At 41.3% G+C, this 23,435-nt stretch overlaps 1 protein-coding gene across 2 annotated transcripts in view; it reads left to right on the top strand.

Moving 5' to 3' along the window:
• TMEM132C (transmembrane protein 132C) overlaps positions 1-23,435 on the top strand; it is a gene marked incomplete at both ends in the record, with an annotated part of 208,518 nt that overhangs the window by 100,841 nt on the left and 84,242 nt on the right. For both annotated transcript variants that reach the window (XM_084272086.1, XM_084272087.1), the window contains one exon: positions 16,663-16,809. In XM_084272086.1, the coding sequence (XP_084128212.1) occupies positions 16,663-16,809 (147 nt within the window). The remainder of the gene's footprint in view (positions 1-16,662; positions 16,810-23,435) is intronic.

The following is a 23,435-nucleotide window of genomic DNA, read 5'->3' as shown; positions in this document are numbered from 1 at the left end:
AGGACAGAAATGCTGCAATGTGCACGTGCCTCTTAATATACCCTCCAGTTCTCTGCCTGCATTGCTGCTTCCCTCTGAATGGAAACATATCAGCTGTCTACGGATATTTTATATGTGCTTAAATGCTCTTGATTTTTCCTTTTTTGATGCTATTTATACAATCACAAACCATTTTATGAGGCTATGTCAATCTTACACCAGGGTAATGGACATGCCATTATTTTATCTCTGAGCTGTTGAAAACACAAAGTGTAAAATCAGATTCATTACCTAAATTCTCGGAAGAGAACAAGACATTAATCACAACTTGGATTATTAAATGCTGTTGATCATTGTCTTCTCCATTTAATTAATATTATTTCTGCTTCAGATTCAGAAGAACTCCACATGTCCTTTCACATAGTGATATGCACCAGTGCAGTCTGGTGTTTATGCAAAACATATTTTGCTGCCAAAATATTTACAGAATAGATTTTTTTCTATACTTTTCAGTTCACAAGATATGTTCGCTGTTGCTACACAAGGTACCACATGTACCATGCACACATGGTATAAACTCAAGTTCCTGATGCTTAGTAGTATATGGGAATCATCACATGGGTTCCATGCTAGATATTTCTTGAGGAATCTGTTGTTAACCGTGGAAAGAAGGGGGGGAATATTTTTCTGTATTTTATTAGAACCAGGAATTTTGAAACCTTGGTGAGTGAAACCTCTATCCCAACTTTTTTGCTCGTTAATTAAGTTGTTCTCTTACAGGTTATCAGGTTATGCATCAGCACAGACAAGTATTCTTTCTTGGTGTTAGATAATGCATGGACTTTACTGATGCTAAGTGGAATTTTCTTAACTTGTAAATATGACAGTGTGGTGTATCTGGTGTTTCTTCATGAAACCTTTCATCATTTCCTAGGGGCTGAACAGTTCCAAACCCCTGTCTTTTCTGCTTGCTTTGGAGTAGAGGATTTTTGCCACTCTAACCCTTGCTATTTCTGCTCAGTGAGGTTTTACGCAGGTTTTCAGACCTTGAAAACTAAACTCTTCTAACAAAACACTGTACCTAAGAATATCTCACTGTCCTGAGTGGTAGGGCAAATCTGCACGGATATACTGCAATTCTGATGTTACTCCAGCACTGCTGTGGCCTTTGATGCCATTCTGTGGCATATCTGTGTGTCCAGCGCTGCCTGGCACAGCTTGGTTCTAAATTAGGAACACACCACGAGACATGTGGCTCTGTTCAACACATGCAAAAGATGTGGTAGGTAAGTATTCAGATCTTTGGTAGGTACTCAGATTACGATTCTTAGCACCCATCTTATAGAAAGAAAACATATTTTTTACTCATTGGCTTTGAAGAAATAATTCTATTTAAGTTTGTTTCGTATGATAGCTGATTCCCAGTGAAAACTGAAGCTGGAAAGTTATCCATTTGGTTTCCTTTTAATTTTTTTGTGGGGAAAAATACAGAGGCAGTATCTGTAGGGTTTGTGGATCACTGTGTGAAATTGAAGAGCTAGAATGGTGATGTGTACTGCAGTTCTAAGTGGCTTGATGTTCTATCAGACTGCTTGTTGTAAAACACTCCTGGTCTGCAGCATTTCAGAGACTCCTAGTTCTCTCTGTACCTAGATTTTCAATCAGCCACTCTGAAAGTGTGAAACAAGAAACCAGAAAGCACTTTCCTTCGCAGCTGTTCATACTGTGAGTTTGAAATCAAAAGAGACTCAGTGGGAGTGAAACTGTTTGCTTGGGCAGAGCCATTGCGCCGCCATTTTTAAGATGGCTGTCCTGGATGGCATGATCTTTACACTGGATTTTCCAGGGTGTTCAGTTTCAGACCTTGCAAGGTACTGGGATAAGAATAGGAGATGATAGATTTTTACTGAGGCAGCTGTGTTGCTTGTTCAGGATTTTGCATCAAAGATATTCAGAAGTAAAGGTAATCTCAGTCCCTGAGGCTCTTTGTAGTCCGTGTACTTACAGTGCTTATCATTCATCTGCCCTAAAGCTCTTTACTAATACTGACTGAAAGACTGCAAGGAAGCTCTGAGGTCAGGTAGTGAAATTCTACCTACAAGGAACATGGGGAAATTAAGGCAGAGAAGTGCCTACAGCAGAAGAGATACTGATAGCTCTGTATCTTTGAATCTTAGAGCAGAGGTTCAGAGGCCTAAGATGTACTAATGGGAAGGTTTAAATCAATACAGGCTCTCTAAGACATGTGATAATAACCAAGAAACTATTGTGACACCCCCTCACAGTTATTTAATTCGCCTGAAGACAAGATCCATTGCTTTTTAGTATGTTGCTAACTGTCACAATTTCCTGCAGAATTTCAATCCTGGTGATTATTTTTATAGGAGCATCCCCTACTGCAACTGTGGGGTGACAGAACAAGTGCAATTTCCCATTATAAGATGAAGTTTTGAGCCCTTCTATTTACAGAGGAAAGTCAGAGAAATTTCCCAAGAATTTGACTTGAAAGGACAGACTCAAAAATTGAGAACTTGGAAGGAAATTAAAAAACCCTCTCTACATGTCATGAATTTTGGGATCCTAGATCATTGTATTTAAACAGTTCAGGTTAGCAATATTATAAAACACATCTGTGATTTTTTTGGGTGCCTGTATTTTAGGTCACCCCTTGTGAAACACTTTACAGGAACATGTGCACTCATGCCATGATTTCAATTTTAGTAGAAAAACAGCAATACCAGAAGAAAATCCCTTGCCCAAGGCAAATTCCATATGTTACTTTTCGGTGCTTTATTTTTCAGGCCTGCAAGAGACAAACGCACTTATTCCATTAATAAAGCCTGCGACTTAAAGTGCAGTCCTAGCCTGGAAAAAATAGAAATGTGAGGTTCTAAGTTCATTTTCAATCAATAGCTTCTACATTAAATTTGTTTAGATTACAGATGAAAAGGTGGTGTTATTTTTCAGGCTGTGTGCCCGTAGGCCTCGGCCTTGTCTGTGAAGGCAGCCTTTTCATTCTCATATGGAAATCACAATAAAGGCACAGACCAGCTCACAGGCTTTGTTCTGCCTTTATAAGATGACTTCATAGTTTTGTAAGGTTCACGTTATTTATGGCTGCTGTGAATCCTCATTTAACATGTATACAGAGGGCAAATCCTAATAATTAAAATACACTATGAATATTCAGCCAGGAGAATAAAAATACTATTTCCCTGCTTTTCTTCCCTCATTCATTTATGAAAGTTTTAATACAAATGTTATAAATTCAGCAATTTTGTTCTTTTAAACCCCTCTCCCATCCAGTACTGATTTCATAACCTCCCAGTTCTCCACTCTCTACCTTATCACTAAAAAGTAAATCTCCCCACTACCATTTGCTTGATGGATTTATTGCCTTTGTGAACCTCGCATTACCCTTGGTATTACTGCAGCTCAGCTCACAAGCCTTGTTTTTACCAGAAGCTTTAGACAAATGTCATTAGCCAATAGAGGATCCAGCATGCACTGGGAAGACACATTCATCCTGAGGCCTTAAGCTTGGAGAATAGCAGAGGTATAAATAAAAAATAAAAAATAGGTCATTGGTCTTCCAAACGCCACCCTTACAGAGGCTGGGAAATTCCAGCTAGAAGGGCTGCAGAAAGAGGCAAAAATAAGAACCTCTTTCCAAAGAAACTCTTTCCAAACTGCTGAGGAGTTTTCAGGGGTCGATGTGGAAAGTCATCGCTTTGTGGGGGGAAGGAGGAGAGGAAGCAAGTGGCAGGGGTAGTGTTTGTTTGCTGAATCCGTTCCAGCAGAATCTTTTTTAAAATCATCAATATAATAGGATTAGGAGGGCAAAGGTTCATAAAAATTAGTAAAATTGGATTGAGGGAGGAGGTTGGTAGTGAAAGACAAAATTAGATGACAACTAAAAGCATGCTGTATTTCAGCTGGCTGATGAAGAAGCCAATCCTGTCGTCCACTCTTCTATCTCAGATACGCCTACATGGTGCTAGGGAGGGCATCTTAAGCTGCCATACCTGACTTCAATATGGAATTCAGCATTAATTTTGAGAGATTTTCCAGGTACTTTATTACTTTTCTCTAACAATATTAAATGTTTGAAGTAGCAAAAGAAGATGAGAGAGACTGTTTCTGTGCTGAAAGGGTGGCCTTAAAATGCCATTAAAAGGTGGAAGGTAGCCTCCCAGCATAAAGTAAAGCCACAAATGATCTTGTGGACCAGCATTCTACTGTGGATGCTTTGGTATTACAACATAGCAATACTGGTTTATTGCAAGGCTGGCACATTTTCTGTGTACTATCTGCACAGTAGCTTTGCTCCTGTAATGCAACTGTACTGTTAATATTTATTCAGCCTGGTGTTCTCTGGGCTGAAAATTAGCACCCACTTTGCCTGCCAGTGACCGAAACAACAGGTCTGTGGGGTTGTGATAAATTTTCAGCTCCATGTGCAACTAGGTAAAACAAAATCAGGGCTATTCCAGCAGTTTATGGTGTGAAAGTTTCCTTTCCTTTTCCCTTTATCAAAGCTTTTTGGGGTATGAACAAACTAATAATGCATAGTACAACAGCAGGGATTCTAACATTCCTCTTGAGTCTGTGATTTCTGCTTATAATAATGATATGGTCCAATCTCTAGTCTTGTTTTTGGTGCCTTATCACCTCTGTGTTTGCTGGGAGGGTGTTTATGCTGACATGGTTACATTTACATTCAAATCAGCACTGTGAGCATTAAAGCAGGGCATATTGTGGGTGCATATGAGCTAGCTTTGATGTAGAAGTATTACAATTGCTTCTGTATGATGTTTTCTGATGTGGTAGATGTTGCTGGGAGCTAATAAGTATCCCCAGCTGCAAGTTCTCAGGGACACATGGAGTGGAGTAGGGAAGTAGAAGACCTAGTGATAGATAGAAAGAAGGTACTGGATTTTTAAGGGAGTTTAGGTACTGAAGACCTGACTCTGTTATCATCCACAGTGAGGTAGAATCAGCGCTGGTCTTGAACTATGTCTGCATGAAACGTTGGGCACTGAGAGAAGACTTAATACCTCATGACCAATCTTGTCCCCTGTAAAGTCAGTAACACGAGCTGTGTCGGACCTTAAGGACAGGAGATCAAGAGCATTCATGTCTTACTTGACTGAAATATGTGTAGAACTTGGTAGAAAGATCTTTGTGGCTTAGTAATTTGTCTCTCCCCTGGGATACTCCAAGTGTGAAAGTGTCTGCTACTCACAAAAAAATAAATGTATAATTGCATGATAGGCTGATGAAATCAAAGTGAAATTGCTGGCAGCCTTCTTCCTGCCCTCCCTGTGTTTTTCTAGCATTAACATTCTAGCTTTGTCACCTCTGATCAGGGGAAGATAAATCCTTCCTTTTGTAAGGAGCAGAAACACTTTCCCTCAGTACATAGAATAATGGTCTCTTCTGTATATTATTCATATTCCTCTCTTTGTACTTGTCATTTCTCTATATCCTTGGTTGTTGTATATCCCATAACTCTTAGTGATTTTATCTAAGGCCTTTCAAATAAGGAAACGAATGGCTTAGGAGATGGGTAGAGGTTTGCTAAGGCATTAAATAGACTGGCATATGTACTGTCCAAGCCCAGTAGCACTACCTTCTGCAGCTGCTGAGCAATCTCATCAGCTTTCTGGTAGATAGGGGCCAGTACTAAAGCATCCCTCACAATGACAGCCTGGTGGTTACCATGACAAGAAGCAGCCTGTACATCAAGTTTTTCTCACCTATTTCTAGAAGTTCTCTGTGGAATAGCATGGAAATGCAGCAGAGGATCACCACAAGCCCGCACTGCTCCAAAAAAGAATGTGAAATCACTTTACCAGTTCTGAGCATCTGAAATTTGGGAACCAGATGCCCACAAATTAGAAGGGAGTGGGAGGGATATATAATGCTGTATATTAGAATTATTTGAACTATTATAATATCCTCATAGCATTTCCAGCCTTATCTCTGCAGCCTAAGACTCTTCTGTAGAGATGGCTTTAGCTATAAACAGAAATCAGATTGGATATTGGAGATCCGAAGAGGGCACGATCAAGGTTCTTTAGTATCACTTCAAATCAGTTTGCAGGGGATGCCCTTGTGTCTTCACCAATCCACCCATGTGCTTGTTTACCCAACATCTCATTCTGAATGTTGTTAGTCTGATACAGGCAGTGTTAGGAGTAGCTGCTTCAGCATTTTCAGAAGGCGAATCCTTTGTTGCTGCTGAAGCCAGTGCAACCCTAAATCAGGTGCCTGTGTTCTTCCCTGTCATGTGCTATTTAGGTCTAGTGCTTTTCTGCTGCATCAAGCTGAAACAAAATGATTTTCAACCCTGCAGTTAGTAGCTGGCTGCAGTTGGATGAATTGAAATGACTTTTGGGGAGAGTCATCAAGGGGAAAAAAAAGATTTCTCAGGAGATGATAAAGGGAACATGACTTATGCTGATCTGTAATCCTCACAAAGAGAAGGAATAAGCACAATGAGAGTTACAAATGTATTGACCTGTTTTATCTTGTGGGTATTTTCTTGGTTTAAGTCTATCATGACCTTAATATCTGCATCCAGGAACAAGCTGTTGCCCCTGGCTTTCACCTACAGCTGGTTTTCTTTTGATGCATCCCAGAATCTTCCCATTGATTCCTGCAGTATGTGTAAGGACCTCAGTACTTTGTTGACCTCTCAAGACTTCACTCTGTTCATTGTGGCTTCAAGAGTCTCCAATTGTCCTTGAGTGCAGGTTAAGCCTCCAAAAAAATAATCCCAAACCAACGAACCCTTAAAAGATCATGCTGAAATGGCTCATGACAATAGCCCAAAGGAACTGTTGGCCTTGGGCATGTCCAACAATAGTTGTTGGATGTATTTATGACCTAAATGGGCTGTAACTCAGTGGTGACTTGGCTGGTTTAGTGAAATTTAGAAATGAAAGAAGGTGGCGAAAATACATGTGAGAGAAGCAAAAAAAGAGTGTTACAAGAGGAGATGCAGGTGTTTACAAGGATGAGAGGAAGTAAATGTGGAGGGACAGATAGGGGAAAATGAAGTGGAGAGAAACAAGAAAAAATTGTGTATGAAATACTCTATGTGTGCATCTGTGGACAAGCGTATCCATGTACACACAAGGTAAAACCCACTGGATTTTGATGTATTTCTTAATGATTAGAAAATTATTAGCTGTCTCTCTACACAGTCACTTCTGGAAAAAAAAAGAGAAATATTGGTTTAAATTACAGAGAAAGCTGCAGGAGGATGAGAGCAGTTTTCTACATCACTTGAACTCCCTGAGCCACATCCCATCCGTAATTTATTAGTGTTGCTTTCTCGCTCCTGAGCCACATGAGCTTCCATCACATGCTCTGCCTGCTGACAGTGCCCAGTGGCTCTGGCAGGCCAGGTGGTGACCCCGTGGAAACCCATGTGTGCTTTTTGCATCTGATCCAAGGCCCTTGAGGTCAGCAGGAGTATTTTTGCTGACTTACTGCAGTCTCAGGGGCTTCAGATCTGTACCTAAATACACAAAGTACTGCCATCTGCCTCAGGGCACAAGGATTTGTGCTATTGCTGGGTAAACTTAAAGCATGAAAGAACCCAATTTGGAAGCTGTGGTACAGATTGCTGCCAGCATTTACTAGATTAGGACTCAATTCAAACACAAAAGCTAGCAGTTCTGTCTGCTGTATCCCCCAAGACCATTTTTGTAGCATTTCTATCACACTCCTACACACACACTGCAACACAAGGTGTGCTTGTTCTGAAACAACATCTAGAACAGCAGCAGTGGTGATGTCCCTTAAATGCAACTGTGAGGAGCAAAACAAGAACCGTTACCAAATCTTGGTGTCATGGTATGAGAGATGTAAGGAACCAAGTTGCCATAATTCTTGTTTTATTCTACAATTATCTTGCTTAGCCATCTTTCTACTTTATTGATTGCAGTTTTGGCACTCACTGTTGCCCCTGGTCAGTGCTGTTCAGTGCTTCAGAGGGAGAGGGTAAGGAGGCAGGACTGAATGGATAGAAGTGCCTATTGTCATAGCACCCGCAGAGTCAGCAACCTCCCTGCTCTCTGGCAGGAGTTCTCTCCAGGGTGATGGTAAAATGCTCCATCTTTGAGTCAACTTAAGTTAGACTAATTCAAATACAAAGGAGACAGTGCTGCACCTTGAGGATGAACTGCCTGATAATCAGTCTTTTCTTTCATCATTTGTACAAATAGTTACCAGAGTACATAATATTTGAAACAATTATTTGACTGTCTCTTCTTTAAGGACACCTGCCCCTTTCTCTGCAACCTTCCAGTCCCTGAAGGGAGCAGAGAAATAGGTGGGGAATCAACTTTTTAAAAGGGTAGATAATGGCAGGACAAGGGGGATGGATTGAAGCTGAAGGAGGGAAGGGTGAGAGGAGAGATTGGGGGGAAGTTCTTTCCAGAGAGAGTGGTGAGGGGCTGGAACAGGCTGCCCAGAGAGGGGGTGGGTGCCCCATCCCTGGGGGTGTTCAAGGCCAGGTTGGATGGGGCCCTGGGCAACCTTGTGTAGATCCAGGCCTGGAGGTTGGTGGCCCTGCCTGTGGCAGGGGGGTTGGAGCTCTGTGATCCTTGGGTTCCGTTCTAACCCAGATCAGTCTGTGATTCTGTGATTCTTTCTAGCAGCTTATATTGTATTTCTCCAAGGGAAAAGGAAGTGCAACCCCTGTAGCTGCATGGTTGATGGCAAAGTTGTATTCATGACAGCTGCTGAAGGGGGAGTGCGGGTGGGATTAAGAACAGAAAGGGAGTGCACGGGAAGATTACTTGAGAAAGTCACTTGGGGTCTAAGTAATAATCCTAATAACCACTGCAAATAGTAAGTATTTTCCTCAGCACTGGTGCTGCTCTGCCAGCTGGAGGAATGGCACAAATACACAGCTTAGAGATTTTTCTTTTAATAATGGAAACTGCATGTAGTAGGTAATGTGACCTCAAAGCATTTGCTTATCTAAAAAACATCTCTGGTCATATAAAATGGATCCGTGGAGGCAATGAGCTTGGATGTAGCATGTACAGCTGAGTCTGCACTCTGGATTCACCCTGGTACGTTTTTTGTTTACTCCAGACCCGTCTCTGTCTCTCTCTTCTTCCTCTCTGCAAGTATGTGTTGGTGTGAGACAGACCCTTACGCCAACTCACTTGTCAGACAGCAGAGCAGGCAGCTTGGTGTCCAGTGTTTCCTCACATGAGGGATTTATAAATGAGCGTTCACTCGGATACTGATCCCGTAACAAAGACTTTTCAGGGACTTTACTTAGATGTGATTATGCATCAACTTCGTTCAGTTCCTTGCAGAGGCCATGAGATGGATCTTGGACTTGGACCCATTGGTTGTTTTGAGTTTCAAATGATAAAAGAGCCTTTCTACTCATTTGCTCTTTAAGAAAATGGAAGGGGTAAGTCACAGGAAAGCTGCAAACTCAGACTGTTCCCATGTCACTTAAGGTTATCTGGGCTGAAATGTGATTGTTTCTCTGAAAGCAAGATGAGCTGGAGTTAAATACAGTAGCAACTCCACGACAGCTTCTGTGAACATCAGGAGTTTACAGTGTTTATCTTTGCTGGAGGCAGAATGTTAGCAGGTTGTAAATTCAGATTGGGTTTCCTCTCAGCTTAGAAGACAAACCTAGATTCTCCGGGCTGTGTAGTTCTCTGCTGCTTTTATGTACTGTTTCCATTCCTTTATTTATTTATTTTCCTCCTGCCTTTCCTGTAATCCCTTAACTACTGCTGTTAGCATTCAGTGCTGGAGAAAGCAGTTTTGCCATGAGATATATTAGGAGGTTAAATGACTTCCTCAGTGGATGAAGTAGTGGTATTCCAGCTTCACAGAAAACATCTCTTTTTCCTGTTAAAATGAGTAGTGGGATAGCTGGCACCTCGAGAGAACTGGAGATGCTAACAAAGAGTTAACTACAGAAATCAGCTGAAAGCAAAGAATTCCATCCCTGGAACATCCTAAAGCACATTGGATTTCTTTAGGGGGTAAAAAATATCCTAAATACAGCTGACAGCATCCACCTCGTGCCTTGCAGCTGAGCTCTTCAAAGCTTCCTAAGGGATATGAAGCACCTATTCCCATTGAAATAAGAGACAGCTGATTTTCCTAGGGTTATGTAAGAAACACTACAAAAGAGCAGGCCCTGAGCAATTTTGAATCTCAGGATTCCTCAGTGGCAATGGAAGGAATTTATATAATTTTGATGGACAGTGAAGTTACTAAAATATGCAGTTTTGGGAAAGGTGACAGAGGAGGTTTCAGAAATACTGAAATCTGCCTCAGCTGCTCTCAGAATCACACCTATAGTCAAGCAGCTTAAGCATTCTGGTTTTGAGATGCTTAAGGATTTGATTACTGAGTTTTCAAAGTACAATATTTCAATCTTTTGTGTTTAACTTGTTTCAAATAGACAGCATTCTAAGAAATGAAAGGAGAAGGGAAAGGAGTGGGGAGCAAGGACTAAATACTTAGAGATTATCTGTTTTGACACTTTACAGGGTTTTTACCCTTTTTTACAAAAGCTGTATCCTGAAGCCCTTTTTCTTGATACTGCATGAGAAAGGAAATGTCTGAAGGAGAAAGGATGCTCTGAGGAGCAGGATCTTCACTTTTACTAATTATCAGCCTGTGTTGTAAATCTAGAGATCAAAGACAACAAAATTCTTGCACTGATGGCCCTTTGGACTAGCCTTCTTGATGGGAACCAAAGCTGAAATACTATTAGTAGTAATTTATAACCTAATAAATCTAGGACCCAAATTCCACAGTTGGGATGGGGCTCTCTTCTGCTGCTTACTGGTGTGTGTAGCTTGTAAATGAAAACCTCTGTAGCAAAGAGGTGGACATGTAAAGCAGTGGTGGAAACCTGCTTTCTAGAGCAGGGTAGAGGCAAACAGGGCTCCTGCAACTTGTGTGGAGTCATCCAGGAAGCCTGGAGCTGATACCCAACCTCCTTATTCCCAAAACAGAGCTGTAGCTGCTTAATCACGCTCAGCCTGTCTGTGTATTTTGCAAATTAAAGGAGGGTATTTGAAAGGTCGGCACAGCTAACCAGGTCATATTCTTGTGTTCTTCTTTTGGCTTCCCAAGTAAGGCCAGCAAGGAGGCTTTTAATGAAGGTTGTTTTGCCAGGCAGATGTTTGTCCTGTCCATTCAGAGCTCCGGTGAGATCTAGCAACTCATTTTACAAAGGAAGATGAAAGGGAAAAAGATTTACTTAATAAAACAAATCTTGCTTAATTGCTGTGGTTAGTCTCCTGCCTGGGTTTCATGAGTTCCTGCAGCTGGCTTTAATCTCCTGATTTACTCTGGGAACAAAGAAGGAAAGGAGTGAACTTAAATCATGGCAGGAAGAAGCTGAACATTTTTTGGCAGAACTCAGGCAGGTTAGACTTACTGTAAAGTGCAGCCCAGAAACAGGCCACCAGGAGAAGCTCCCCGGGTTTAGGGAGATACAGTAAAATAATTCCTTACAACGAGATCTCCTTACAATCTGATCTTTACAGTCAGCAATGTCCAGGGCTTGTACTAGTCTGGGCAACTGAGGGAGGGTTGGCAGAGTTGCAAGGAACATTGAGGCTCCCGAGAAGACTGGCCAAAAGGGGTCACTATTTGTTAAGTTGAAACACCAACTTGACAAATAAAAACAGATGGGATTTATGTTTGGAAATGCAGAGGATTTAGCACCGGCATCCTCTTCCTTGCCCAGCAAGTGAGGTACCACATGCTGACACTCGGCTCCTCTGACCCAGGCACCACCTTACAGAGGAGCTGATCCTCCCAGTTAAACTGAGCCTGCATCTCTCTCTCTCTAATATTTATGTTTCAAATACTTCCTAAAGTAAAGTCTTCCAGCATAGCAGCTTGGACAACAGATGTGAGCTGAAGAGACAGGCTGTACAAAGCAGTGGTCACTGATCTAAAACCAGACTGTGCTCAGATCAAAGTGCCTAGAATAGCATGGCATTTCTGAGGAGCACAGAAGATGCAGAGCTAAGTATAACCCTCCGAAAACAAACAGCCTAACAGGAACCAGAAGGCTTAGTATCTGGAAAACTACTCCAGATATTACGGAGCTCAATGATTTTAGGAATTTAGTATTGATGTAGTGGCTTATTCTTCAGTGCAGCCTTGTCTACCCAAGCTGCAGTGAAACTTTCTATTGGAGTACTGCTAACCCCACATAAGAAGCGCCTGCAGCTGCTGAGGGTATTGCCCTGGTCCCCTTATACCCCTTGTTTCATGCTTCTGCACTTCTCTGGCTCTGACATTGCTGCTTTCTGATCTTGCACTGAGCCATCCAGGAAGTTCAATCATTCACTGATTAATGCTACCAACTTAGCTTGCCAGTGAGTTAGTACCAGCCACCAGGGAATCAGGGACCTGTACAGCCAGGGGATCCTAAGCAGCTTCATGTGGTGGTAGCCTGCCTGTAGCTTCAGATTCTTTTTTTTGCTGGTGGATTACTTATCTGTATCACAGCACACCCAGGCAGTGCAGCCCTCCCTTGGATCTGTGCTTTGAGAATGACTTTCTCTGCAATGAGAGAGGTGATGCTCTCTAGGATTAGTATATGTCAACAAAATCATACAGCTTGTGAAGAACACTGGGCAGTACTCAGCAGTCTGCCCTCTCCACAGCACTGCTGCAGGTGGCAGAACCCTTCCATGGCCATAACAGTTAAGCAAGACTAAAATTGAAATTTAAATAGGAAAATACAATTTGAGCTCTTGAAGTCCTAAATCTCATCTTCAGCTCTGGCTGCTGCTGGTTCAATTGTCTTTCAGTTACTGTCTCTATCAGCTGTTTAGTATTATGTCTAAATACTACTGAGATTTCCTGCAGTTTGACGACACTGAAATGGAACAGTGAGATTTTCATCCATAGTTGATCCGAATGTATTAATTAGAATCATAATTTCCAAGTTTGACATGTTAGGAAGATAAGGCACTAAATGGAAACCTTTGCAGACAGCTAAAAGCTTCAATTTGGAAATGAAATATTTGCTTGGAAATCGCACATGTACACAAATGCACTCGCTGTGAGATTGTGGGAGTAAATATTTTTACTTGGTCTTGACAAAAATTAAGCAATGATGGCTAGGTGAGCTGCTGGAGGCTTTTTCTGCACTGTCTTTGAGATATTGCTTTTTCTGCATGCCAGCAAAATAGTTTCTTTCTCTATTTGAGAGATTTCAAGAGAGACAGTTAGTTTGAGACAAAGCGAAGGCAGAGATTTCCTGTGCTGTGAATTAATAACCTTAGAAGTTCAAGTAAAAAAAAAAAAAGTCTTTCACTGTTCTGGCTACCATGTGTTCATAAAGCTTCAAAACCCCATTCAGATGGAGTCTTCAAGCCAGTGTGGGATTGAAGCTGACCTCTAGTATTCTGCACTGCTCTTAATGATGGTCTGTCTTTAATCTTTCCATGGCAAGGTCTGCTTTTGTCAGAAGATCAAAAACTGGGCTTAACTTTTGGTGCGTAGACAACCAAACTCAACTAAATGAGCTGCTGCCCCTAGGTTTCCTGCATATGTAGGTGGCTTGCTTAGCAGGGCCTGTGTTTAGATCACAGAAAAGGGTGATTTGGGGGGTTTGGGGCCTTGCTTTAGTTACTACTACTGTGCAGAGCATGTAGCTGAAGTGACAGAGGAAATTTAGTGACGCCCACAGTAATTGTGTAGAATAACATTGGAGAGGAAGATTTTGACTCTATTTTGTGTGGAAGTCCAAGGTGACAAGTTATGGCTAGTGGATACTGCAGGTTGTAGAGCTGTGAAGAAAAGCTTCTGTGTGAGGACAGTCAGCTACTCAGGAATAAGATTCACAGATTCACAGAATCGTAGAGGTTGGAAGGGACCTCCAGAGATCTTTGAGTCCAACCCCCCTGCCAAAGGAGGTTCCCTAGGACAGGTTGCAATAAGCAGACATGGCAAAGGGTAGAGATTTCCCATTGGATGGGGAACCATGCACCAAGGAAACTGGAGTTCTTCAGCCATTTGTCATCTCCATTTATTGTCAGGGAACCTGACTCCCTTAAGTAAACAAGGTGAATGTATATATACAGCATAGATTAGGTGGGTAAATACAGAAGACTGTCAAGCAATTTGGTCTCCAGGTCCTTGATCTCAGGGTTTATTGAGGTAGTATAACTAACAAATTTTCATGTACAAAGTTGGCACTATTGATTTAAAAAATTAATATTTAATCACAAGCATACAAGGTCAACGAATCTTTGGTAAGGAATTAAATAGACTTTTCCTTGCTTGTCCTCAAAAACTAAGTAAATAAAGATTTAAGTGAAAACATTTGTAGCATATGCTCCGGACTGCATTTAAAAAATGTATGGGGCTCAGTACTGTCTGATTTAATTCTGATTCATCCATTGACCTTGTTATATAAAACTCAATGCCCTTTTTAGAGGGAGAGTTGCAAATTGTGCTTCTGCATATTTATTTAGGAAGTTCAATCTTCTGGGTGTTCGTACCCTAATTCCAGTGCTAAGTGCAATCACAACATTGATTTTTCTTACTAAACATAACCTACTTTACCCTGGGATGGAATTTTTTTGTAATGGGCTTTATATAATGGCATATGTGAAAACCACTCAACTTAATGCCCCATAATGTAGTTAATTAACAAAATGGCATTGTAGCCATGGTCCTTCGTCCTCTGGCAGTGTATTTTACCACTAACCTTGGCCGTACAAAACGTCTGTCCTAATTAACAGGAGCCCAGGTATTGACTATGTCATGCTACATGGTAGAAAGAGCAATTTGCAGCTGCTGACAAAATTGTAGTTCTCTTGAAAATCCAAACATGAGGAACCTCATTTTGGCTGAGGTTATGCCATTTCAGAGCCCATCTCAAGGGACAGCTGAGCGATCAGATTCTGTTTCTCTCCAGTTGCTAAATACGAGTGTCCTAAAATACACCCAAACATCTCCTAAAATACATTCTACCAAAACCCTACTGATGGATTTATATAGATTTCAGGATTGATGGTGGTGTATTCTTATTAACGAAATGTTTATTTATTGTTCATTTATTTGAACTCCAATACGCTGGAAAACTTAATGAGACTTAAAGCTTTAATGAACCTTCAGAAACAGATTTGATTCTCCCTTTACTTTCTCTGTTTTCATTTCTGAGTAATTCAATGGAAAGCATTAGGGATGCATCAGGTTTGTGCTAGTTTTACTAGACCAAGACAGTCATCTGTGAAGCTCCATGGTGTTCCATGATACAAATGAATTCAATACTTATGCCTTTATACTGAGAGAAAAACCTGTTTTCTTTTTCAATAGCTTAAATTAATTGTGATTTCTCTCACTGTTGAAAAACAGCAACAAGATGGCAAGTTCTCTCAGTCGCTCATGACTACTTTTATCAAGTGTTAAAAGATGCAAAAAGACCAGTTTTTCCAAGGAACTTTGGTGCCAAGTCCTCATATATGTCAAGAAGATATCACCATCTTGTTAGACAATGATTTCTGCTCAATGATTAACATTTTGGGTTTCATAGGTATTTTAGGAAAACAGTTTTTCACCATGCTTTGGTGAAAGCCAGTTCCTGCAGAGGGGAGGTCATGATGAACATAGGCTGATGGTATCAAGTTAAGCAGCCCTTTGCCATCATCAAATGCTGAGGCCAAGGTACTCAGAGGCATGTCCTTCTAGCTGGCATTCTGCTCCCCATATACTCATGGTCTTGTGGGAGCTCAGTGGCCTCAGGAAGTTTGTCCCTCAGTGTTTTTTGAAGACCAAGGCTGTCTAAGTGTTTCTGATTCTCACTGCAGATGCTTTGTAATAGAACTGAAGATCAACAGTTAAACGTTCCGCACCCAAATAGCATCTTTACATGGAGTTCTTTATACAAATGCTTCATAATTAAGCAACTGCTCTCTTTAATTAACCCTCCATACAGTTATTGCTGATGTTATTAACATGATTAGATAAATACAGTCAACTTTTCCACAAGGACATAACATCTAATAATGGCAGAAATTTGTATTCTGTAGGAACATCTCTGAGTTACAAATTCTCATCTTAACCAACAGCTGTGTTCTCTCCAGGCTAGAGGTTCCAAACAGAAATTCCCTTGGATATCTGTCACAAAGAGGGAATTGTCAGGCAGAAGAGCAACAAACTCTCCGCTGATATCTAGAAGAATATCATATGGAATAAAAATGGGTTATTTAAAAAAAACTCCAATGACTTATTCCTCTGTGCAACGATGGAGCACAAGTGTGTCCTGATAGATGAACAGAACCTTCTTGAGTCTTCAGTGCTGGGAAAAATTTCTCTTTGATAGAAACTGTTGCCAGACTAGAGAAAAGAACCTTGAGTGCAGGTTTTCCTACAGGTTCACTCTTAATCATAACTCCATCCTGCTGTTAGCAGAGCAGATAAAAGCACACAGTTAGCTGGTTCTGTCCAAAAAAACAATGATAGGTTGTCTTAGATCTGCATTTATGATCTATCAGTAAATGATTGGATCTCATTTACTGATCGATCAGAAGCATCTAACACTTAGCTTCACGCTGATAGAGAGATTTCCATGCCTGAGCTACATTTGGAAGATCACAGTCCTGAATGACCCTCTTGTAAACTTTTTACAATTGCTGTTTCCAACAGGGCAAAGGTGAAGAAAGGTGTAAACATTCTCAGTGCAAAGACAAGTGACCCCCGGCAGTGGGATGTGAAACAAGAGGTGGGGAATGGTGGAAAGCATTCGACCACAACGGTTGTTTGTCAGAAGATAGCACCAAGTTCAAGGAACAGGTATGAAACCTCTTATTCTCAGCACATTAAACTCATTTATATCCATGATACGATTCATCGGTTGAAAGACTTAGGGCTTCTATTGCCACTACTCACACCTATTAAACCTGTAGCCCGGAAATCTTGAGACACTTATGTTAACTATGGTATCATCTGCTGATCTACAACAGGGCATCTCAATTTCAAGGTAATAAAATTCATCAGTTTAAATTAAAAAAATTAAAGTATAGCCCTACACAGGAAGGTGGGGGGAGGGGAGGGAGTGTTATTTTGGCATCTGTATGACAATATCCTTAATTTTAAAGGTTTTTCTGAACATGATTTTTTTGGCTTGGTAGTTTTGTCCTTAACATATCCCAGTCTGTGTGATTGGTTCATGGAGCAAGCAATGAATTCTTCCACAGCAAATCACTGTACCGTTAAAGCACTGGTATGGCATCATACAAACCTTTCAATATTTAGTGTCTTGTATGTAATAGAGAAAAATCCCCTTTTCAGACAGTTCTTACAGACCTGGAGGTCCCTGTGCTAAGCTGGACACTGGTAACTGTCAACAGCAGAGCAGTGCTCTCCAGGGAGCACTGGTATGACCTGGCCTGCCAGTGCCTGCTTTCCTGTTTAATACGTTCCACAGACATAAAAGCAGTGCTTTTACAGTATGATTGTCTTCTGCAACACATAGCAAAGTCTTGTATTGCTGCTTTCAGGGGAAATTAGTTTGCTCTTGCTGGGTCTTAACGAATTCTCACCACCCTGCTGTACATTAGCCCACGTGGAACATTTTCATTGTACAGATCTGAGCAATGCTTCCCTAGCCCTGTGCTTATTATTTGCCTCAAACCTGAGCTCATTGAAAAGTATCATAAAATCTTCACTGGATGCTGGGTTGGTTATTGCTTTCCCATGCAGTTGATTTGTACTATCTTCAGGCACAGAAAACCTGAGCAGATTCTAACATTTGTATTCTGGGCCCTGTCAGAGTGCCTGGGAAATATTAGACGTCTGTGAAGTGTGGAAATTTCTCTTGTCATGAGCAGCTCACGGATTCAATGTATTTACACTTGATATCATTGCAGTTAGTGAGGTTTTCAACAGAGAGTTTGCAGGGGATGGTAAAGGGAAAGGAAAAATATGTATCATTTGAGCCTGCCAGGAGTTAAAACAAAACCGTTTGAAAGGGAAGACATGACTTTAGAACAGCATGTAACTGGGAGTGTATTTCCAGCTGTGGAACTATAACAGTCACGTTATCAAACCCCAAACTAAATCTTTTCAATCCCATTTGCATAAAGTCTAATTAACCCGTAACAATATTTTTAGCACTAATTATACAAATAAAAACCAATGTTTTAATTAATGCCTCGTTCATTTTCCTGTGTAAATAGTCACTGTCTTCTGCAAGCATGACGACCCTGGGTTGGAATGAAATGTTCCTGTACAAGGAAGACCTGTATAGAGAAACCCGGGCGTGCGTGTACCGAGATCCCAGTGGGATCTACAGCCATGTAGTGGGCATTCCAGTTACTGAGCTTCTGAGTGTCAGTTGGAGCCCTCTGCACACAGCACAAATACTCTATTAAGCTAATTTAATTTGGTTGGGAGTTGAAAGTCCCTAATGGGATCTTTCCATGCTGTCACCAGCTTTTTCAGACAGGTTTAGCAGTGCGGTTCATTTGGGTGACGTGTAGTTCTGCAGCTAGGTCAGCGTAGATGGGAGGTACTGTCCTGGAATTCCAGCTTCAACCCAGGCTAATCTTCTCTTGCAGCAAATTCATCCAACTCATGTTGGTTGATTTAAGCAGAGAGAGATGTTTTCCACTCTCTTTTCCAAAGAGCTTCTGAAAAGCAAGTAAATAAGCTTGTAGTTCTGGAATGCTTTATGAAAGTTCACACAGCTTGTCAAGAAGATGATAGTGTTATGTTTCTTTGCATGACCTAGTATTTCTAGCATAGCTGAGAGACTCAGCTATCAGGAGAAAAGAATGAAGGGATAAAGGGTCTTCTACAGTTGTTCTTTATTCTTCTGTATTGCAACCAGCGGAATAATTTGGCTGTCCCCTTGTATTGTCACATGTCCTCAGCTGGTTGTAAAGTAAATTACATTACTTAAGTTCATAACAGATTCTCAATGCATTGGAGTGCTGCCTACCACAGAGTATTTTTTGGTAGCCAGGATTCATTCTGGTTGTGGCAGGAAGAGTGATATGTTGGGTTGTGACACACATGAACAGGAAATTTCTCCATGGCCTTTCTCCATGTGCTGTCATTTACTCAGGAGTCTCCCAGGTGCCCCATTGCACCCTTTCCTCTTCAGAGCCCTGGAAACAAATTCCCACACTCAATAAAACTGCTCATTTTCATTGCCATGTTGCTTTTATTTTCTCACTTATTTCTCCTATGGTTATTGTACGGATATAATTACACTGTAAGCACTTTGAAACGAGCACTTTATATCTGAATGCAGCACCACTTGGCAGCTAATATACCTTTCACATTCTATAAATAATGAAAAGGGACATATTTTAGATGTGTCACATCAGTAATTGTTTACCATTACATTTTGAGAACCTAAGTGGGTCACGCATTTTTACTGTTTTTCATAGTTTTTCCTCTTTGATTTTGTGCTGCTAAAGCCAAGAGCCAGAGCTTCTTCACTTGGATTTATTCGGAAACACTTTGCCACTATAGCAAGTAACTGAAAACAGCTTGAAATCAGCAATGTTTGTGTGCCTCATAATGCAATTTGTGTTGAGATTCAAGTAGCTATTGATGAGGATAACAACAGTGTTGATTAGTGAAAAGAAGTCTTAGACGACAGCTTGGTCACTTGTTTTCCCTTGTTGTTTCCATTTCTGGAGGGAAGCTGGCAAGTTTGAAGTGTGTCCTCAGGGTAGATGAAGAGATATATTTGGTTACTATTATAACCATTTCCGTATCTTAGTCTTGCCTCTAGTTCCAGCCTAAGGCTTCTGTAGTTCATTTATGATGTACCACATCTACCCTGAGAACAGCTTTAGTGAAAGGGCTTGTATTTGCTGTGAGGTTTATTGTGGATTGCCACCACGGGGTATAAGATCTGTTCCAACACAGGGTGAGGGTTATTTTTAACCAAAGTAATTGCTATTGTCTTTTTTTTAATTATTATTATTTTTTAAATAGCATAACTACCAGCTGTTACGCTCTCAGCTGTGAGGATGAGAAAGACTGAGATTAGGAACAAGGAGAGTTAGGGGGGTTTCTAAAGCTGGCTTCTCTTCCAAAGCCAGAGCATCCTATAACTTTGGTGTCAGGAACTGAGCGGCGGTGACTGGAGCTAATCTAGGCCTCCTCTTCCTCCTTCAAGCCTGGAAGTGGGTTGGAAGAAGCTGCCTTCGGTCTGTTCTTGGGCTGATGTTTCTGCTGGTGGCTGTTGTACTTGGTTTGCAGAGGAACGGAGTCACCCGGTGCTTTTGATTTCTGTCAGCCGTGCAGAGAAACTGAGTGTGGGGGAACGTGGAGACATTTAGAAAAACTGACATAATGGAAAACTGCTGTGATGTAGCACTTTATCCTCTTGGCCTTGAACCTTTTGAGAGGCCCGTGGGCTTACAGCTCTCCAGCCATCTGTCAGATAAAGAGGCAGACTCGGGAAGAGTGCTTCCAGATGTTATGTTTATGTTTCAGACTGTGTCACAATCACTTATTTCCCCTCACCACATGCACACACTTTTCTATTTTTTTTTTTCTTTTTTAACACTTGGTATCATTGCATTCACATGGAAACAGCTAATGATGTTACCAGGTTGTGTTTCACATCATCGGGGCACGGGGGAAAGAAACAAAGCCGTTACAATTCTGTGCAGGTCCCTCCTATGTCTGGCAGCACCATATGCTGCCAAGGGATGTCAGTGAAGTGAATTCTCTTGTGATTCAAAAATAAAAGTAGAATGTGTGTGTACAACATGTCTCAGACTTGAAAAACTGTGAGCCTTATGGTGTGTGTGTCTGGCTATAGCTGAAGACAGTCATTCTGTGCCCAATGTGTGGACACAGAGAAGAGTCACACATTATGAGCTGTTATTAACTCTTTTAGAATCTGGGTCATCTTTCCCTGGCACAGTTTTGGGTCAGAGTGGTTTGCAGAGCTCAGCAGAGTGACAGAGGTGCCTGTAAACCTTGCAGTCCAAGCAGAGGACACGCTTTTCGCAAGGACTCCAACGTTTGGTGTTTGTGGGTCAGGATTTTTTCATTGCAGTTGTTTATCCTTCTGACTGGTAATTGAGGCAGGGTCAAAGCTGAGGTGGCACATGCCAATGCTGGAGTAAGAGATGCTTGGGAAGTTGTATCTGTCTTCAGGAGGTCACATCTGTGTCTGCAGGAACTGATTTGAACAAACTGTAGATACTCTGGGATACAGACATCAGCAGTGGATTTATTTAACCGTTAAACCCCGAAACAGTAAAACTTCCCTTTCATTTCTGAGAATGACACATATGAACAAGCATGATGTCCTCCTGAGTATTTTGCTTTGAGCATCGTGCATGTTTTGGTGCAAATTAGGTGCAGTCTTTCAGACTGCTGGCAAATTACCAGTGCAACCCTCAGAGCTTCCATGGTGAGTCATTCTTGTGATGTGCATCTGTCTGCTTAAAATGACACATGGGAATGTACACATGTAGCTGTCAATAACTGAATCAGGGATGATATAGCTAAGCCTTTACCTGCTGCTTTAAAGATCCTTTTCTTCTACTCTTTCTCACTTGATTTCCCAAATAATTTATCTCTGCCTCCTGTCTTTGCATTTTAAGATCTCTTTTTATGTTAGGATGCTTGCTTCAGGTCAGATCAGGGCACAGATGTCTCCAATGTACAGTGTAGGTGCCAAAGACACACTGGACATCTGCACATATGGTGGAGGATCAGCCAGCTGTGCCTCATAACAATATCTTTTCTAGGGCACAGAAGACCAGGGTTAGAAGGTTGCTTCCCAAAGGAGCTTTTCATATGGCTCCTCTTTTGCTGCTTTGAATGTCAGGAGTGTTTATCAAAGCCCCGAGCTGGGGAGGGAGGAAGGATGAAGAATGTCTCTCATGTCTCTTTCAGGAGCAGGCTGCCTGCAGAAAGGAGGCGGATGCTCTGTTTCTCTCTGTCTCTCTCTGCTGCAGTGTCTTAGCAAGTGTCTGCACAAACTGTCTTGAGAGGCAAGATTTGCTTCTTACACCCTCCTGTCTTAGCGGGTACTTGTGGGAGCAGGGAGACTTGTTGAACCTTCTGAGTCCTGAGTGGTTTCGACTTAATGGGCAGCCCTCACTTGCATTAAGGAAAAGCGAATTCCGTGGGGGCCCTCATGGACAAGGACTCTCACTGAGCCTGAAGGACCCTTTCTTTTCAATACTTGCTGTAATGCAGGTTCAGAAGGATCAAATCTGAGATAACTATAGCGATTGTCATGACAACACCATACGTCTGCCTGGTTTTCATCTAGCACCTACCACTGTGAGACCGTGATCTGTAACTAGTGTTGGCTCTACCACAATCCAAATAAATAACAACACTGTTATCAGTCAATTGTTTCAATAGAAATTTGTGTTTAACTTGTGATCAGCCTAAATACCTGCTTGCTGACAGATAAAAGGCTGAGTCAGAAAACCAACAGGGTCTGCACACGTGTTGTGGAAGATACTAAATAGAAAGTATTTTCTTTCTTATCAGGTACGTTGCAACATTCTTCTGTTTGAAATTCAGAGCAAGATATTATAATGTAAGATAAGGTTTTTGAAAGCCTGTTGTTAGACACTCTCAAAATTAATTTTTATGTTGGATTTCAACAGAACCAGTGTTAGATTTGGTCCTGACCATTCAACAAATACGTTAGTCTTTACAGATAACATAGTATTAGCCAAGGAATATGGCATTCCCATGAGTTTTTCCTCCAAGAAAAGAAATTAATTAATAGAGATAACAAAATTCATTAAATGAGATCTATCTGTGATCTCTACAGAAGTTCCAGTCCAGTTCCAATAAATTAATGTTTTATATTTTGTGTCTACTTCGGAGTTCCTGGGTCTGTTGGGAAGCTGAACGGCTGAAGCACCAAGAGAAAGGTCATTCTTCACATATTTCTTGCCCAAATAGAGCATCAGATTTGTTTGCTCAGCAAATCTGTATAGTTTGGAAAAGCTTTTTACATGCTTATCAAAACCAAATGCTGGAGGCTTAGCCAGAGCATGCAATAATGCAGCCTTGCTGAAAAAGCTGTCTTGTGTGCCATCAGTGCCTGCCCTGCTTCCCAGTCAGGTTGGGTATATTGTTTTATTTCATTTTCATGTAAATAGACCAGAACACCCTTCCCCCCATATTACATTGAATAGGATGTGCAATCATGGAATAATGGGACAACAGCTTTATATCCCTGCTAAATTGATAGACGGGCTCAATAATAACTGTAATTCCTGATGTCCAGGGTGAGATTATTTTTTGCTATCTGTCAAAGTAATAATTTCCCAGAGAGTGACTAGAAAATGTGTGATCTACTTTGCAGCCCTTTACTTATGTCTGAGCACATGTTTTGCAGAGCCCCCAGAATATGCAGTAGGAAAGGCTGGCTGTCCCTCTTGCATCCTCTGTGGAAAGCTGCTCTGCTCTTG

This window comes from Gallinula chloropus (genome assembly GCF_964237585.1).
Source record: "Gallinula chloropus genome assembly, chromosome: 17".
Taxonomy (NCBI): domain Eukaryota; kingdom Metazoa; phylum Chordata; class Aves; order Gruiformes; family Rallidae; genus Gallinula; species Gallinula chloropus.
Note: the sequence above shows the minus strand (reverse complement) of the source record. Positions and strands in the feature narration are given on the sequence as shown.